At 37.9% G+C, this 19519-nt stretch overlaps 1 protein-coding gene across 1 annotated transcript in view; it reads left to right on the plus strand.

Annotated features, from left to right (window-relative positions):
* The first annotated feature begins 4892 nt into the window (after positions 1-4892).
* Positions 4893-19519, plus strand: part of LOC122740304 (carboxypeptidase inhibitor SmCI-like) — a 79716-nt gene continuing 65089 nt past the window's right edge. Inside the window, exon 1 of the mRNA XM_043982335.1 lies at positions 4893-5025. Coding sequence (XP_043838270.1) covers positions 4947-5025 — 79 coding nt within the window. The 5' untranslated portion in view covers positions 4893-4946. The remainder of the gene's footprint in view (positions 5026-19519) is intronic.

A 19519-nucleotide genomic window follows, 5' to 3' on the forward strand; every position in this document is an offset into this window, starting at 1 on the left:
ACTCTTCCTATGAGACAAATGTGTTCCTGATACCTAAATGAGGAAAGAATAAAACAGAGAAAGAGAAATATATATATATATATCAGTCATTAAAGATTATTCATATGAGTAATTCGGATTTATTCCAAGGATGCAAGAATGATTAAACATTAGGAAAACAGCATAATTAATCACGTTAATAATTAAGCCACATATTTATAGCAATAGATTCCCCCAAAAGGCTTAAATATATAATACATTAAAACAGTACATTAAAACACTAGGAATGGAAAAACATTCCATTAATATAATCAAATGCTTTTATCTAAACCCAAGAACTAGCATTATTTGGAAAAACATAGAAAGCTTTCTCAATTAGATTAAAGAAGAAGTATTTCCTCTCCATTATTATTTTGCATAGTACTAGAAATGCTAGCCAAAGTAATAAGACAAAGAAAAGAAATTAAAGCATTGGCAAAAAAGAGTCAAAATTATCTTCATTTTCAGACTCTATGATATTTTACTTGTAAAACCCTAGAGAACAAACAAGACATAGAGAGATTTATAGGAGGTAAGATACTCAATTTTCATTTCATAAAATTGAAAAGGTTTTCCACAAACAAAACCAATATAGCTAAAATTAAAAGAAAAGCAGGAAATTGTGAGGAAACCTTTGCATCAAGTTTTTCTAATGAAGGCTTCATTTCTAAGAGATATATAGGGAATTGATTCAAATTTATAAGAATAAGAATCATTTCCCAGTGGATAAATGGTCAAAGGATATGAATAGGCAGTTTTCATAGAAAGAAATACAAGGGGCGGCTAGGTGGTGCAGTGGATAAAGCACTGGCCCTGGATTCAGGTTCCTGAGTTCAAATCCAGCCTCAGACACTTAACACTTACTAGCTGTGTGACCTTGGGCAAGTCACTTGACCCCATTGCCCTGTAAAAAAAGAAAGAAAGAAATACAAGCTGTCAAGTCATATAAAAAAGTTATAAATCACCAACAATTAGAAAAATGCAAATCAAAACTACCCCATACCCATTAGATTCCAAAAATTGACAAAAAAGGAAAAATGACAAATGCTAGAGAAGCTATGAAAAAACAGGTACATTGAGGCACTGTGAAACTGCAAACTTGTCCAGCCATTCTGGAAAACAATCTGGAATCATTCCTTAAAAGCTATTAAAGTATATATACCCCCTTGACCCAGAAATAATACTACTACATCTATACCCCAAAGATATCAAAGAGGTAAAAACCTCACATGTATACAAATATTTATAATAGCTCATTTCATAAAAGAAAAGAAAGGAAACTAAGTTGGTGTCTTTCAGTTGGGAATGGCTAAACAAGTTATGGTATATGAATGTGATGGAATATTATTATACTGTAAGAAATAAAGCAGGTGGTTTCAGTAAAGCCAATCAGGTCAGGCAATAATAAGGTGAGCCCCAGGAAGGGAAAGGGGTAGATAGTTGCTAAGGAGGGGTGAACTGAAAAGGAGCAGGTCAAAGATTCTATGTATTATATATATACATACATATAATATATAAATAAATATATATGCATGCACATACATATACATGAAAAAGATATAGAAAGCCTGAATCCTTTTTTTGCATCCACCCTACCACTTTGGCATTAAATTACCTTTGGGTGTCCTGAGCACTCCAGGCATACCCTCTAGACATGCCTGTGTCAGTGGAATAGAATAAATAAACAAGTCCTAAAAGCAGACTTGTACTAGTGTTTGATAAACCCAAGAAAATAAATGGATGGTTTGCTACATTAACTCTTTATTCTACATGAAATGTTGGGAAAATTGAAAAGAGGACTAATGGGAAATGTCTACCCCAATATTTTATACCATATAACACAGTAAATTCCAAATGTATAAATAATCTAACTACAAAAATTCAAACCATTAAAAATGGGAACAGAGTGGAAAGTTACATCTCTCAATTGTGGGTAGGGGAATAATTTATAACCAGACACAACTGAGGTTTTTTTATGATGGTGGTGTGTGCCCCACCCCTGTCCTGCTCTGACATGCCAGTGTGGTCATGGCTTAGTTCTGCCATGCCTTCTTTTTACTGAGCCATGTCACTGAAACCATGAGCTTAGAAAGAAAGTGATTAAGTCTGAGACTTCAAATCACATAAAATGAAATAGTCTTAACCTGGAGCCTGTGAACTTGTTAATATTTGGATGACTGTAATTCGATACAATTAGGTTTCCTTTGGAATCCTACATATTTTGTTTTATGCGTTTAAAAACATTATTCTAAGAAGGGGACCATAGGCTTTGCCAGACTACCAAAGGGGTCCATGACACAAAAATGTGCTATAATGGTATACCTATTTGAAGAAAAAGCTGCAATGATATCTCTGTTGCTCTTCACATTCAGTTTCTCTTTTGGATTAAATTAAAAAGATAAATAATATAGTATTACAAAGGAAACTGGTTATATTGAAAGAGTTATAAAAAAAATTTAAGTCAATCACTTTATAGACTCCAAATTAAGTTATTCTATTTTCAGTGGATCAGTGATCTTGTCTATGTAGACAGTCACTCCACCAGTGCAGAAAACAATCCATCCACACCTTCTCAGCCTATGCAATTCTTGGCCATGTCCTTACATAAATCCTTACATGGAAGAGCTAAGAGTACAGGAGACGTTCTCCTGGGTTTTTTACTCTTTGGTAGATTTCAGTGCTGTCCATTTTGCTATTTGTTATAAAGGGGGAAAAAAGAGTTTGTTCATGAGAGACCTCCACCTTTTTTTTAATCATAAAAGTATTTTATTATTTTCCAGTTACATGTAAAGATTGTTTTCATCATTTGTTTTAATAAGATGTTTAGTTCCAAATTTTTCTCCCTCCCTCCCTTCCCTCCCCCCTCCCCAAGACAGAAAGCAATCTGATATAGGTTATATATGTATAATCACTTTAAACATATTTCTGCATTAGTCATGTTGTGAAAGAAGAATCAGAACAAAAGGGAAAATCCTTAAAAAACAAAAAACAAAAACAAAAGTAGGAACAGTATGGTTCATTCTGCATTCAGAATCCACAGTTCTTTTTTCTGGACGTGGAAAACATTTTTCATCATGAGTTCTTTGGAATTGTCTTGAATCATTGTACTGCTGAGAAGAGCTAAGTCTATCACAGTTGTTCATCTCACAATGTTGCTGTTACTGTGTACCATGTTCTCCTGGTTCTGCTCATCTCGTTCAGCATGAGTCCACTTAAGTCTTTCCAGGTTTTTCTGAAATCTGCCTGCTCATCATTTCTTACAGCACAATAGTATTCCATTACATTCATATACCACAACTTGTTCAGCCATTCCCCAATTGATAGGCATTCCCTCAATTTCTAATTCCTTGCCACCACAAAGAGAGCTGCTATAAATATTTTTGTACATGTAACTCCTTTCCCCTTTTTTATGATCCCTTTGGGATGCAGACCTAGTAGTGGTATTACTGACTGGGTTAAAGGGTATGCACAGTCCCTTAGCCCTTTGGGCATAGTTACAAATTGCTCTCCAGAATAATTCATAATTCCAGTTCATAATTCCACCACATTAGTGTTCCAATTTTTCCACAGCTTCTCCAACAGTGATTATTTTCTTTTTTTGAAACATTAGCCAATCTGATAGGTGTGAGATGGTACCTCAGAGTTGTTTTATTTTGCATTTCTCTAATCAATAGTGATTTAGAGCATTTTTTCCTTTGATAATAGACAGCTTTGATTTCTTCATTTGAAAACTGCTTGTTCATATCCTTTGACCATTTCTCAATTGGGGAATGACTTGGTTTCTTATAAATTTGATTTAGTTCCCAATATATTTTAGAAATGAGGCCTTTATCAGAAATACTGGCTACAAAAATTGTTTCCCAGCTTTCTGTCTCCCTTCTAATTTTGGATGCATTGCTTCTGTTTGTACAAAAACTTTTAAATTTAATGTAATCAAAATAATCCATTTTGTATTTCATAATATTCTCTATCCCAGAAGCTGGAGTCTTTGGGTTTATCAAACAGTACATTACTAAAGTCATTTACTACTATGTCTCCTGTGCCTAACCTATTCCATTGATCCTCCACTCTATTTCTTAGCCAGTACCATAGTTTTGATGAATGCCGCTTTATAGTAAAGCTTCAGATTTGGTACAGCTAGCCCACTTTCCTATGCATTTTTTTTTCATTAGTTCCCGAGATATTCTTGACCTTTTGTTTTTCCAGATGAATTTTGTTGTTATATTTTCTAGCTCTATAAAATAATTTTAGGTCCAGTACATTGTTTTTTCATTAGTTCCCTTGACATACATGACCTTTTGTTCTTCCAGATGAATTTTGTTATTTTTTCAAACAGCTCTAGAAACAAATTTTTAGGTAGTCTTATTGGTATGGCACTGAATAAATAAATTAATTTAGGTAGAATTGTCATTTTTATTATATCAGCTCGGCCTATCCATGAACAATTGATATTTTCCCAGTTATTTAGATCTGATTTTATTTGTGTGAAAAGTGTTTTGTAATTGTGTCCATAGAGCTACCTTGGCAGGTAGACTCAAGAGACCTCTACCTTAAAAAGGAAAGTGATTTATTTAAAGTCAGCAGGGGCCTTGCCATTTTCTGTTCCTTCATAAGCATATACTATATATTATATTATGTTATGTTATATTACATTATGTTATGTTATTTTGTTATATGTTATATGTTGACTTAATGAGTTATATATATAAATGGTAACTGTGGTGATTTCCTCAGGTCCTAGAGAGAGGACATTAAAAACCTCATTTTACTTATTAATGATTAGTACAAGTCCCAGTATTGCAGACAGAATGACCAATCCCTGTTTATCTTACTGAAGGTACAAAGATCACTGCTGTATAGATTAAACAGTGAATATCCTTCTTTCCAGATCAAGATCAGAGTGGCTGGAATGAGGAATTATTATTACAATGAATTCTGTCTGTGCCACCCTCATGGTGGCTCTCCTTGTTTCTCTGTCTATTTCTTCCTCATCAGGATGGTCAGAAGGTGAGCCATTTTTTAAAAATATGTGGGGGTTATGTAGTTGTTTTTTAATTATGGTTCACTGAACTGCCAACATTCATGTGAGGATCTCTGGAGCCAAATTATGATATTGGGCAGGGTTAGATCTGGGAATATTATATTAATGAGGCCTGAGAAGTAGTTATGGGGCACATAAAATGTAAAGAATTCAGTGGGAGTAAGAAAAGGATGGCAGAGGGATGGAACTAATTCCATCTGGAGCTCCGGCATCCCAAAGTAAGTCAGTGCCTTAAAGTGCCCCAGTATGCTCACTGCCTAAATCTGTAGATAAAGGATGAAAGGAAATGAATGAAGTACTTGGTTTGTTTCTTTTTTCCTTTCTCTAAGAACTGTACATCTCTGTCCTTTTCTCTCATCAATAGCCTCTCATTCTAGATACTTTGTGTCCCTTCAATTTAGACCATGATGAAATTGTTTTTTTCTCTCCTCTGCCTCCCCATCCTCTAAACCACAAGGCAATCCCAGGGACCCTGCTTTGAGATAGCCTAGGTTGGTGTGTAGTGTAAACCTTTATGGGTCTGTTGTTTAGTTGTGTATGACTCTTTGTGACCCTATTTAGGGTTTTCTTAGCAAAGATACTGGAGTAGTTTTCCATTTCCTTCTCCAGCTCATTTTACAGATGAGAAAGTAAACTGAGCCAAACAGTGTTAAATGACTTGCCTAGGGTCACCCAGATAGTAAGTGTCTGAGGCTGGATTTAAACCCAGGTCTTCCTGACTCCAGGCCCAGCACTCTATCCACTGTGCCACCTAGCTGCCCTGGGTCTATGGGTCTAGCCAGTCTTTATGGTCATAGTATCATTGCAATTTCCAGAGCACCAATGCTATTAAAGAGATAGTTATAAGCTGAAATTTCCTCTGTGACGATTTCCCTCCATACTGTACATCTCAGTTCTACCACACATACTCATAGGATGTCAGGCAAGTCTGAACTTCTCTGGACCTCAGTTTTTTCATCTGTTAAATGAGGAGGTTGGACAGGTTCAGAATTTAGGGCCTATTTGACAATAATAGGCACAGTCTTGGGTAACCACAGACAAATGTACCCAGAATGTGTGGTTGTCATTAGCCAGATCTGTCCTTCAAGTATGTCATCTCCTTATATTTCAGCTTTAAGGATGTTTGTCCCAGTGTTAGATGGCCACTCAGAGGCAATACCTAGGACTTATTTGTCTCCCTGTAAACAGTCCCTCTATTCTCCAATCCATCCTCCACATAATCACCAAAATATTCTTTCTGAAGCACAGGTCTGGCTAAGCTACTCTCCTCAAGAAGTTCATTGGCCCCCTATTGCCATCAAGATAAAATAAAGGGGCAGCTAGGTGGCACAGTGGATAAAGCACCGGCCCTGGATTCAGGAGGACCTGAGTTTAAATCCGGCCTCAGACACTTGACACTTACTAGCTGTGTGACCCTGGGCAAGTCACTTAACCTTCATTGCCCCACCAAAAATAAAATAAAATAAAATAAAAAGATAAAACACAAACTTTTCTGTTTGGCATTTAAAGTCCTTCATGACCTGGATCCAGCGTATCTTTCCAGAATGATCACATGTTACTATGAGGCATTCTGTGTTCCAGTCAAACTGGCCAACTTGTTGTTCCCAGTATATTACATTACTATATACTACTGGCTTTTGTTCCTGTGCACAGGCTGTTTCCCATCCATGTCTGCAATGCTCTCCTGCCTTATCTCTTCCTCTTGGAATCCTTAATTCCCTTTATGGCTTAATTTAAATATGAGCTTTTATAAGAGGCTTTTCTTTGCTTTATCCAGGTGTGTGTGTGTGTGTGTGTGTGTGTGTTTTGTATTGACTTAATGAGTTATATGTCATCTGGGTACATGCCATTTTTCCCCAGTAGAATGTAAGCTTCTTGAGGGCAAGAACTGTTTCCTAGGACTATTTTCATTTCTGTCTTTTCATCTCTAGAACTAAATGCTAATTGAATTGAATTATCAGTCAGCTTTCCTGTCTGCCACATACTACATTCTCTTAGGATTAAATCTGGTTGTTTTTATAAAATTCAGGTGAATCTGCTTCAGTATGTCCCTCCTTGATGAAAGGGTAAGGAAACTGCTATAAAGAAAACTTTCAGTTTGTTTACATAAAATGAAAAAGGTCACTGGGACAAGAGAAGCTTTGGAATTCTTTCGCTGTCCTAGTTATTGTTGGTTATGGGAGAGCTTCATGTTTAGCAAACACATTCCTTCCAGTATATTAAAGATTTAATCTGAACTTTGTTTTCCTTTTTTGATTTACTATGTGACCTGAGGAGATCCCATCTCTTTAGATGTTGAGTAGCAGAGGACAGTCTCCAAAGATAAAACATTATGTTTAGCAGGCAAAGAACAGAAGTGAGGGTAAAACTCCAAAGGAAATAATTTATCCCTATTGGGGATTCCTAGGCATCTATGTGGTTTTTAGTGCACCCAAGCTTATAGGTTCATTGAATTTGGATACCTTAGTTTGCAAACTAGATATCCAGAACTTTGGTTATATCTCTTTGGGCATAAGGAATCCTTTGTGTTTGCTATGCCTTGTCCTGTGTGAATGAAACGAAATATCAGAAAATAACTTTGTGCCCTAACACAAATTATTTTGCTTCTCTTGACTTGAGTTTTCTCAGCTAGAGAATGACAGGGTTGGATGAAATGATTTTAAAGGTTCTTCCTGAAGCACTACCATCTATTTTGCTGCTGTACCCTATGAATCATGGGACCTTTTTATTTGACTGGCAGCTGAAACCTTCTACATGTATTGTCTTCATTTTTAGAATTTGACCACCTTGAGAGCATACTGTCTCTACTTTGCACATAAGTGCTTAATAATTTTCTTTTCATTCATTCATTCTGGCACTATTGTCTAATTCTTTCTCACCTGCTACATTCTCAATGGTTGAGTAAGTAGAAGGGGACCCTATTTTTCCTCATTATTTGAAAAAATTTCATTAGTTAGTGAATAACTTTTAGTCCTAAGATCAAGTTCTCCTCCCTTTGCCCCATCATGTTTCTTTTTTATTTTAAAAAATATTTTATTTTTCCCAATTGCATGTAAAGACAATTTTAACGTTCATTAAAAAAAAAATTGATTTCTAAATTTCCTCCCTCTCTCACCTCACCCCACTCAGAGACAGTAAGCAATTTGATATAGGTCATACATGTTCAATCATGTAAAACATATTACCACATTAGTCATATTGTGAAAGAATACACAGACCCAAAGGGAAAAACACCCATAAAAATTCAGAAAGTGAAAAATAGTTTGCTTTGATCTGCATTCAGACTCCATCCGTTCTTCCTCTGGAGGTGGATGACATTTTCATCATGAGTCTTTTGGAATTGTCTTGGATCATTGTATTGCTGGGACTATTTAAATCATTCACAGTTGATCATTGTACAATATTGCTATAACTATGTGCAATGTTCTCCTGGTTTTATTCACTTCACTTTGCATGAGTTCATATGTCTTTCAAGGTTTTTCTGAAATCAGCCTGCTCATCATTTCTTTTTTTTTTTTCATCATTTCTTATAGCACACATCCCTTCAATTTCTGATTTTTTTGCCACTACAAAAAGAGCTGCTATAAATATTTTTTGTACAAATAAGTAGTTTCCTATTTTTAAAAAATTCTCTTTGATATATAGAACTAGTAGTGATATTAATGGGTGAAAGGGTATGCACAACTTTAAAGCTGTTTGGCTATAATTCCAAATTGCTCTCCAGAATGGCTGGATCAGTTCACAACTCCAGTGGCAATGCATTAGTGTCCCAGTTTTCCCACATTCCCTTCAACATTTATCATTTTCCTTTTCTGTCATTTTAGACAATCTGTAGGTGTAAAGTAGTGTTTTAATTTGCATTTCTCTAATCACCAATAATTTAGAACATTTTTTCATATGTGTAAAGAATTAATTGTTATTTGAGGTTTTTATGTCTTGGCGCACACTGGCCTGGGGCTCCACAAACCACACGGTGCTCCACCCACCACACGGTGCTCCACCCACTGGTTGTAGCCGTTGCCATGGCACTGGCACCTCAAGTCATCACCACTCACTGATGCCTACATGGGCCTGGCAAAATTATAATGATTGGAAACCTAGTGAGGGCAGTCATGTGACTGTCAGAGTGGCCATCCAATTGGCTGGGGGCTGTGTGGGGTTTTCTGGGATTGGGGAGGAGAATTTGCCATTCTAGCTGGAAGCTGGAAGGCGACAGGAGCTCTGCTGCATATTCTCAGCTGATTCCTGGGCGGTGGTATTTTTTCAGGTTGTATAATTTCCCTTTCCCCATTTTATTTCCTTTCCCTTGATCCTACTGATCCTGTTTGTGGGGGCTTTTTTAAGTTCATTCTTGTTAAAATAAATTCTGTTCTGTTTTGAGGGAGGCTGCCGGTATCCTTCTTTGCCCCAATATTGTGGCGAGCCGCTTAGCTAACACTCCCCAATTAAAAATTGGTCTCCACATATGATAATAGACAGCCTTGATTTCTTCATCTGAAAACCACTTGTTCATATTCTTTGACCATTTATCAATTGGTAATGACTTGTACCCATTAAATTTCATAGAGACAGTTGCCTAGAAATAATCCATGAAACAAAACACCACACACACTTGTGTTTGCTCATAGAATTTATTGCTTTCTATTAGTGTTCTATACTCACATTATCACTTGGGGACTGGAGTAGAAAGTTGAAGTGGTGATAACTGAGGAAGTAGATTCTGCTTCACCCATAAGGGTAAGTTGATGATAGGTGTCCTGGTTTGTTCTAGCAGCTCTGCAAGAGCAAGTTATTCCCCCAATAAACATGATAATCCTTGGTGACTAGGAACCTCTCTTGAATATATATGTGTGTGTATGTATATATATATATATACACACACACACACATACATATTAGTTAGGATTTTTCTGATCAGTTATAGAGTAGTATCAATGATTAGTTCAGAAGATTCAGTCTTGGCATTGGAAGCTGATTGAGGCATCTAATTTCTTCCTTATCCTGACTCTGGTCTTTAAGCACAGTGGCTGATTCCCCCCCACCCCCCCATCAAAAGTCCTTTTATATTGGGAGTGTAAAGATGTTTTTCTACTAAGACTTCAACCAAAAGAAGTGTTGTTCAAATTCCCTAATCTTTAGAAAAGATTTCAATACCTTCTGATTTCCGTAGAAAAGTCTGGAACTGGATTACATTTTCAATTTAACTATGGAATTTTAACATTATCACCAGTGGCCATGTACTGATCATCTATTATGTTCAGGGCTCTATGCAAGTACCACAGATTCATAGAAGCACAATAAGTTACACATTAATCCTGGCTTACTCCAGGTTAGTTTAATGCCTCAGATTCAAGATTAGAGCATGATATTCATAGAATATCTGACTGTTAGCAAAAGGAGAGTTAGCCGTAACAGAGGAAGAAGATTCAGAGCAAGGAGGGGATATTCATTGAGAATAAAGCATTAATTGAGCTCGGTGTAGCTCCCCTGTGCTGGTGATAGTCATGCCATTGATCTGTGTGGTCAGAATGCTGAGGAAGTAATGAGATAGTTACTCATGCCCTAGCTTTTCTACTTGGGAGACCAGGAAGCTGATCAATGGCTAAAGTCATTAGTCCTCTGAATCAATTACATCTAGAGGACAGATTATATGCTTTTTAAAATGAGTTTTTATTGCTATCTTCTATTTTTTCCATCAGTTATCCCAGAGAGCCCTCCCATATAACAGAGTATTTTTTAGAGAGGAAAAATCTGCACAATTGATTAATACATTGAAAAAGTCTGAAAAACTTGAACAATGTGTAACACCTGTGGACTGCCCATCTCCACGAAGAGGTGGGTTGGGGGTATCCCCTCATATCTCTTCACTTGAATCCTGCTGAATATTTATAATTTTGTTACATGTACTTTTGATTCTTTGGTATGTAAGTGTTCTTTCCATTTACATTGCAACAGTTTCTGTGGATACTCTTTTTGGGCTAGGATTATTTCACTCTACATCAGTATACACACAATATACATACACACATATATACAAATATATGTGTGTATGTATGTGTATATATATGCATATGTGTGTGTATATACACCTATATGTGTGTATATATACACAAACATACACTATAACTAGCTATATACCAGATATAGTCAGAATTCTCTCTCATCTGAGAGAGAAAGGCACTAGCAGCTAAGGAAGACCAGGAAAGGACTCCCTCAGGAGGTGTTATTTGAGCTAAGTCTAGAAGCAAGTCAAGAAGGCCAAAAGGTGGAGTTCAGACATGGGTGACAGCTGGTGCAAAAGGCAATGCAAAGGGAGATAGAGGTTTATGTGTGAGGGGTAACAAATGTGTCAGTGCTGCTGAATTGTAGAATCTGTAAATGGGAGATAAACTATAATAAAACTGGAAATGTAGGACAGGACCAGATTGTGAAGATCTTTAGGTGACAGAGAACTTTATACTTGATCCTGAAACTATTAAATAGCCTGTGGAGCCCATTGAGCAGAGGAGTGACATGATCGGACTGTTTTAGAAAAATCACCTTGTCTATTGATTGGAAGATCAATTGGAGTGTGTAAAGACTTGAGGCAAAGAGACCGGTTAGAAGGCTATTGCAATAGTCTAGGTGAGAGACGATAAAAGCCTGAGCCAGGGCAGTGGCCGTGTGAGAAGGGGACAAATGTGAGAGCCCTGAATATACAAATGACAAGGTTCTGCAATTATTTAAGTAAAACCTAAGGAAGCCAAATTCTCCTGAGGGCTCAAGACATTCTCTAATAGTAGTTTATAGTGTCATAGAGGTACATGGATTCTTTCTGAACTTTTAGCTCTTAAATGGTTTTTTTTATGCTTTTTTTTTTTGTGGGGCAATGAGGGTTAAATGACTTGCCCAGGGTCACACAGCTAATAAGTGTCAAGTGTCTGAGGCTGGATTTGAACTCAGGTCCTCCTGAATACAGGGTTGGTGCTTTATCCACTGTGCCACCTAGTTGCCCCTCTTAAATGTTTTTAAAAGATCTTATTGGCCTGAAAAAATTTGATTACTGGGTATTGAAATCTAATGGACTATTATTTTAATGGCTCATTATTTTAACCATGACCTACTCTACATTCTCTGTATTCTTTTTTTTAGTGAGGCAATTGGGGTTAAGTGACTTGCCCAGGATCACACAGCTAGTAAGTGTTAGGTATCTGAGGTCGCATTTGAACTCAGGTCCTCCTGACTCCAGGGCCAGTGCTCTATCCACTGCGCCACCTATCTGCCCCCTCTGTATTCTTTAAAAAAAAAGCAGGTCACTTCAGTGTGTTGAAGGTGATGTCAAGGCTCTGATATGCTACAAGGAAAATGACTAAATAACTTAGTGCTTGCAATGAAAACACCCAAACGTGAATTTTTTGTACTATCTTTAAGATGAAATAGATATAAAGAGACCTTAGTGGAATTAAAATGACATAAAATTAAATATTAGGAGTTAATAAGGCCAGTCATAGTATTATGGGCCTGTAATCCCTGCTTCTGGAGAGAGTGAAGTTGGATCGCTTGAGTTCAGGAGTTTTGAGCAGAAGTGAAGCTAAAAGCTAATCAGGTTTCTATACTAAGTCTGGCACAAATATAGCAAACCTCTAGGATAGGAGTGGGTGTGGTCTTCTAAGTGACCCAAGGTGGACAAAACAGCCCAGGCTGAATCTTGGAGCTGGTCAAAGCTTCCTTGTCAATGAGTGGTTGGGCCAGGCTCATGAGTGGCAGCTGAACTTCCAGCAGACAGAGAGCCTGGTTTCCAAAAACAGAAACAAACAAACAAAAAAAGTTGATGAGAAAGAAACAGCAAGAAGGAAGCAATGTCAATCACATTATGTTGTTTGGTTTAGATTGCAAATCCTCAGGAGGCCAAAGATTGTATCAACTAAATTGTACAATACATGGCATGGTGACATACAAATAACAATTTGATGCCTTCTTTTTCATGATGATAAAGAAGTAGTCTGCTGAATGTGTAGGGTCCCAACCTACCAAAGACATGTTGCTGACTGTATCACTATGATTAATATAATAGTGATTGATTAATTAATTAATTAATTAATATAATAGTGATTAAGATCATTAACATCTCCAAAAGAGGTGCCCTGTTGACTTCAACTCAAGAGATATCCTGGTATAAACAAATCTAGAAACCAAAGAAGGTGCAAAGGAGTCAGCATGGCTAGGGAACACCACAGAGGGCAAAGCACCCGGCATTGGGAAATGACAATTTTTCTCCAGCAGAGTCATTAACCGAGACAGCATCCTTTCATGGGGGGAATACAATAGCCCCCTCACTCGGCAATGTTAGCTGTAGCCCTAAACACCCACTCTCTAACAAGACCAGGGGTCCATGGGGTTTTTATACATATTTTGATAACTGTATTTCTTTTTTTTTTTGATAACTGTATTTCAATATAATTGGGTCCTTTGTAATTTTATGTATTTTACACATTGAAAAACATCATATTGAGAAGTTCATAAGTTTCACCAGACTGCCAAAGGGGCATATAACACAAAAAAGGGTAAAAACCCCTGCCTTAAACTGTATCCATAGAATTTGGAGCCATAGTTCAGTGAAATATTGATACCAGTTCTGAAACATGGTGATTCCCAAGTTCTTTACTCAAGCCCATGGCTCTGCTACTCTACTAGGTACTAAAGGGGTTCCAATTGCCTTTTCAAGTCTAGAATTTCCTGGGCTGATATTTTGCTTATCAAGCTACAGTTTATTAGGTGTGGGAAGGATCTTTTGGATGCATGTTAAATTTAAGGGGCATAGTAGAGAGAAAAGTATTGACTTTGCAGTCAAAGAAGCCGCATTTGAATCCCTGTTCTACCCCTCATTATCTATCAATGGTTGATACATATATGACCTTGGGCACATCGATTCACCTCTCTAGGTCTGTTTCTTCATCTAGGCTTGACTCAGTGATGACTAAGGTCAATTCTAAATCATTATCCTGTGATTAGGAGCTATGAAGCACTAAATAGATAGATAGTTAAGGGGTGGTCTAGCTAGTAAGCCATGGAGCTCACCATCAGATGGATGAGGTGCCAACTGACAGCTTCACAAATTTCTAAGGTCTTTTGGCACATAAGTGTGGGGAAGACAGCCAGACCCAAATCCTCCAAATCTCAAGGATCCCTAGAAGTGTGATAAAGATTGGTTTCATGTTTCTGTGCCACTTTGGCTCCCCAAGGATTGTGTTACAAATCAGCTTGGGAAATGTAACTCTCCCTGACAGTATAGTACAGGCTCAGGTTCAGGTTCAATGTTTGGATAAGATGAGGCACCCGTAGTTTACTTAGCCCCAAGTTAGAAAGGATATTCAACCAAGACACAATAACATTTAGCTCAGATAGATGAATCACCTCTCATTTACATAGGGAAACACATCTGGCCAGCAGGGCAGGGTGTGGTGACTCATGTGGTCTTGGGACATCTACCAAGTCTAAAGGCCCCAATTCCATGTGGGTGGGCCTTTTAAACCTTTAAGTAACCAAGATGCCATGTCATACAGCTAAAGCCTACCAGGCAGCTATGTTGAAGGAGGTACTGCTTGAACCTTGCCCCATTCCAGGCCAATCAAGTTTTGGCTTTGTAGACTTTTAGAGAAAATCTAGCTTAACACATATTGGGGAGAAAGAGGAGAAGGGAACCCTGGTAAATATTGGTCTTATCACACATAGGATGACTTCAAGGAAGAATCGGGTAGTGAAAACCATGGTTCATGCAAAAGTTCATGTTTGGGGTAGACAGTGAATTATGGTGTTATAAGAGGATTACCTAGTGGGCTATAGAATGACCTGATCATCTTGATGGGAAGAAATTTGAGATGGTGGGGGGGAGGGCAAAGATGGGAATGGTATTAGAACCCATTGGAAACTGACCTTTCTCATGAGGGAGTCATGTCAACTTGGATTACAGAAAACATAGCCTTAGTATAGGCTCCAAGCAGATCCAATCCAAGTGGGTTCAAATGAGTTTGAGGGGCGGCAAAACGTATGATCTGTAGGAAGGCCTTTCAGATCAGCTGGTCCACTGAACTTTCAAATCCCAATATTCATGACAGGCTCTCTGTCACACTGATTGTGATGTCCAAGAACCTAGAAAATGATAAAAGCAACTAAAAAATAACAACCAGTGGATAGAACATTAGATGAACTGAACAGTACTTTCTTCTTTCATTGACCAATGGAAATATCTTGGGGTGTTGCAGTAGGTTGATGAGAAGCATTGTCAGAGCAGAAAATCTAAGGTGGAGTAGTAGTAGTGTACTACAAAGCCAAGACACCACTTGCAGATATTTCATTGATGCAATGGTCCCCCAAAGTGAGTGAATAAATGGACAGAAAAGCACTTACTATATCCAAAGCACTGTTCTAAGAGCTAGAGATACAAATAGAAAAGCAATGCAGGGGCAGCTAGGTGGTGCAGTGGATAAAGCACTGGCCCTGAATTCAGGAGGACCTGAGTTCAAATATGGCCTCAGACACTTGACATTAGCTGTGTGACCTTGGGCAAGTCACTTAACCCTCATTGCCCCACAAAAAAAAAAGAAAAGAAAAGAAAAGCAATGCATTCCCTGATCTTAAGAAGTTCACAATCTAATGGGCAAGGCAATAAATGTATGGAATTGAGGAGGACAACCAGACTTGAATCCATAAACCTAACAGCTCCCCCAGATGATAATGGGTGCCTTTATGTTTCTAAGCCACTTGGACTACCATGGCATGTTGCAAGTCAGTCCCAGGTAGTAACTGACAACAGGAACTGTGGTATAGGAGCTAATTTCAGGGAGGATCCAGGGGGTGGAAACATGTTTCATGCAAAAGTATGTTTTGAGAAGACATTATGATAGTGTCTGCCTTATAGGGATTTGTGTATATTCCTAATTTTCCTTTTCAGTCCTCCAGAAATTCTATTTCTTCCTTCTCAAGTTGACACTTTTATGACTTTCCAGATATCCAGTGATCGTATAGGTCCTAGAAGATAAGGCTAGACCAATTTCAAGTGTCAGACAAAGTACAGGGAATAGATGAGACTATTATCAAAATAGACCACCACTCCCTTGTGTAGAAACTCTTAAAATATGGAATTTCATGAACTCCTGAAAACCTTAGAGGAGGAAAGGCCTCACACAAACCAAATGGCCTAACCTGACATTCCTACAAGCTGCACTGCATAGAGAAGGCTGTTTTCCCTTTGTCACCTTCCTGTGTCTAGATCAGATTGTATGTGCCTTAAATCTCTAGTTTGGTGAGTTTCACTCCCTTCCCCCTTCCTAGCTGGTTCAGTGAGGTGAATATGAAAGGTGGGGGATACAAGTCACAGATGTTAATAGCCTTCAGGCTTCTGCAGGGATGGCAGGGCCACCACCTCTCACCCTTCCTGTTAAATAGTACCAAGGCTCTAAGATGAGAGGCAGAGGACCAGATGAACCATTATAGATAGTTCCTTTTCAGAAACCACTTCAGGACTCACCCAGTCCTCCTCAATGAGTAGATCTAGCCCACTAGAACTGTACTGTAGGGCCTAGTTTTATTGGATCTCTGTAATGCTCATGTGGCAGAGATTGTAGATCATATCTCTATCTTAACTTCATGATGGATTTGCCTCCCATAAGTCCCTGCAAGTTCCCTAAAGTGCAGGCCATTCTTTGATGAAACATAGCCCATAATTCTAGAATACCCAGCTGAAGGGTCCACAGGGTGATGGTCAGCTATGCTCTCTGAACCAGGGACAGGGCTTTGTTTTTGTTTGTTTGAATGTGATAAGATTACAGAATCTCCAACAGCTACAGGCTCATGGTCATAGAGGATTTAATATTAGAATGAATATTAATCATAATTCAGAGCAACCCCCTTGTTTTACAGATGCAAAAACTTAGACCCAGAAAGGTGGGTTTGCTCAAGTTCAGATAGTAGCAGAATCAGCAATTTGCCCAAAGTCAAATAGTAGAAGGAAATGATTTGCCAAGGTCACAGAGATAAAAGCACTCAGTATTCAGATGAAGCGATAAGGCTGGCACATACCAATGATTAGTAGAAATCAACAGACCTAGAGGGGCAGGGCTTGCTTAGAGGTAAAAGGATGTGATGATATGATAGAATAACCAGAATGCAGTGCTGGGGTCAAGCCAAAAAGCTTATAGGACAAATAAAGCCAGATGACCAAAAGGGATTCATGAAATAGAGGCAGACACAGCAGGCTGAAAGAAGGAAAAGGCAGATGTACAATAGGTTGGGGAACACTACAGAAGAAAATAGCAGTTTGTTCTCATACAAAATCTCTACCACACTTACCTGTTCATTCAGCTGCATCAACACCAATTTGGGCAAGAATACAGAGCTTTTAATATTGTATTAAAACCATTAAGCTGGTCCACTTAATCCCTATGAAATGTCCTTCCTTGTTAATCATCATGGTGCTGAGACCCAGAAGGATGGAAAGATTTTTTTTTAGCATTTGTTTAGTATTTGTTCACATGGTAATGGATCCATATCAGGCTCCCAGGTATCCTGGCCCAGGAAAATGATTCTAAGGAGTTCCCAATAACATGAGGGAAGACAATAGAACAGGTTGGGCTAGGCTAGGTTAGGTTGGGATAAGATAGAATATAGAATTTTAAGTTAAAACGGTTCTTAGTGATTCATTTAATACAAACCCCTCATTTTCAAGATGAAGAGACTGAGGCCTACTCACATTAGTCATCATTACTCTGGTCTGAAATGAAATTGCTGACTACTCACATGTTTTCAGCAAACAATATTTGAGGTTTAGCATGAGTTTGAGTGTTTGTGAGAATGTCTCTGGCTTTTCAGTTAAATTACCACCTTACAAATGTACTCTGTGCTTGAAACATGTGGTGAGCTGCAATGGTCATTTTATGTTAAATTAATAAGTACAAAACTGACTAAGAGAATTCTATATAAAGTGAACCCCACCTCCACCCCAAGTAATATTGAGAATCAATATTTTTTTTCTAGGCAGCACTATCCCCAAACTGTGGAAACCAAAAATAATAGACAGCATATCAATCTATCAAATTCATTCATATACCAAATATGTGTTGAATACCTACTATACAAGACATATTAAGATAGCATAATACATTTAAAATTGGAAGGGACCTTAATATACTTAAAACTGGAAGATAGTCCAACTGCCTCGTTTAACATATGAGCAAACTGAAGCCCAGAGAAGTTGTCACTTGCTTAAGATGACACAGGTAGTAAATGGCAAAGACAGGATTTGAACCCAGTTCCTTTGAGTCCCAAGCCAAAGCTCTTTGTAGTTGACCATGTTATGGGTGATACAAAAAAGACATAGTCCTTGCCCTTAAGGAGCTTATCAGGGGAGATTTTATATATATATATATATATATATATATATATATATATATATATATATATGATAGTAATTATAATTAATACAAGGCACTCTGTGAAAGTTCGGTTAGAATCACAGAATCTCTAATTTGGAAGCAACCACAAAGACCATCTTCTCCACACTGACTCTTAACAGGAATCCCTTCTACAATGGCTCTCTGATTCTCCGCAGCTCTGTCACTTTCACAGTCTCTGTCTCTGTCTTTGTCTCTATCAGTCTGTCTGTCTCTCTATCTCTCTCATCTTTTATCCTATCATCCACTGTCACTGGCTACTACCTTGCTGTTTACAAATATGCTCAACTTCTACTCATCCTTGAAAAAAAAAAATTTCTCTTGACCCTAAAGCTACTTATTGTCTTGTATCTCTTTTACCTTTTTTATAACTCAATGTTACCATTTTGTTTTCATCTAGCCTCTTGGTTTTCATTCTACCAAAATTGCTTTCTCCAAGGTTACCAATGATCTCTGAACTGCCAAATTCAGTGGCTTTTTCTCAGTTCACATCTTAATTAACCTCTCTGTGGCTATTGATGCTATTAATCCATCTCCTCCTCCTAGCTATTCTCTCCTCCTTTGTCTTTCATTAAAGCAGTTCTTTCCTGGTTTTCCTCCTGATTGCCTAACTGATACTTTGAAGTTCCCTTTGCCGGATCTTGATATCTCACCTCCTAAGAGAAGCTTTCCTTTAAATCAGGAGCTTACATTCTAATGAATGAGGATGATAACACATAAAAGGGAGATAGAAAGGTAGGCCAGAGGGTACCTGCATTGTACATAGCTATTAAAACCCCAATAGAGGGGGCAGCTAGGTGGCACAGTGGACAAAGCACTGGCTCTGGATTCAGGAGGACCTGAGTTCAAATCCAACATCAGATACTTGACACTTACTAGCTGTGTGATCCTGAGCAAACCACTTTACCCTCATTGCCCCGCAAAAAAAAGAAAAAATAAAATAAAATAAAACCCCAAACTCAAATAGGTCTAGGGAGATGAGAATCTTGCTATATTATTCTCCAGTCAGACTACACCTACAATATTGTAATCA

This window comes from Dromiciops gliroides, chromosome 2 (genome assembly GCF_019393635.1).
Source record: "Dromiciops gliroides isolate mDroGli1 chromosome 2, mDroGli1.pri, whole genome shotgun sequence".
NCBI lineage: Eukaryota > Metazoa > Chordata > Mammalia > Microbiotheria > Microbiotheriidae > Dromiciops > Dromiciops gliroides.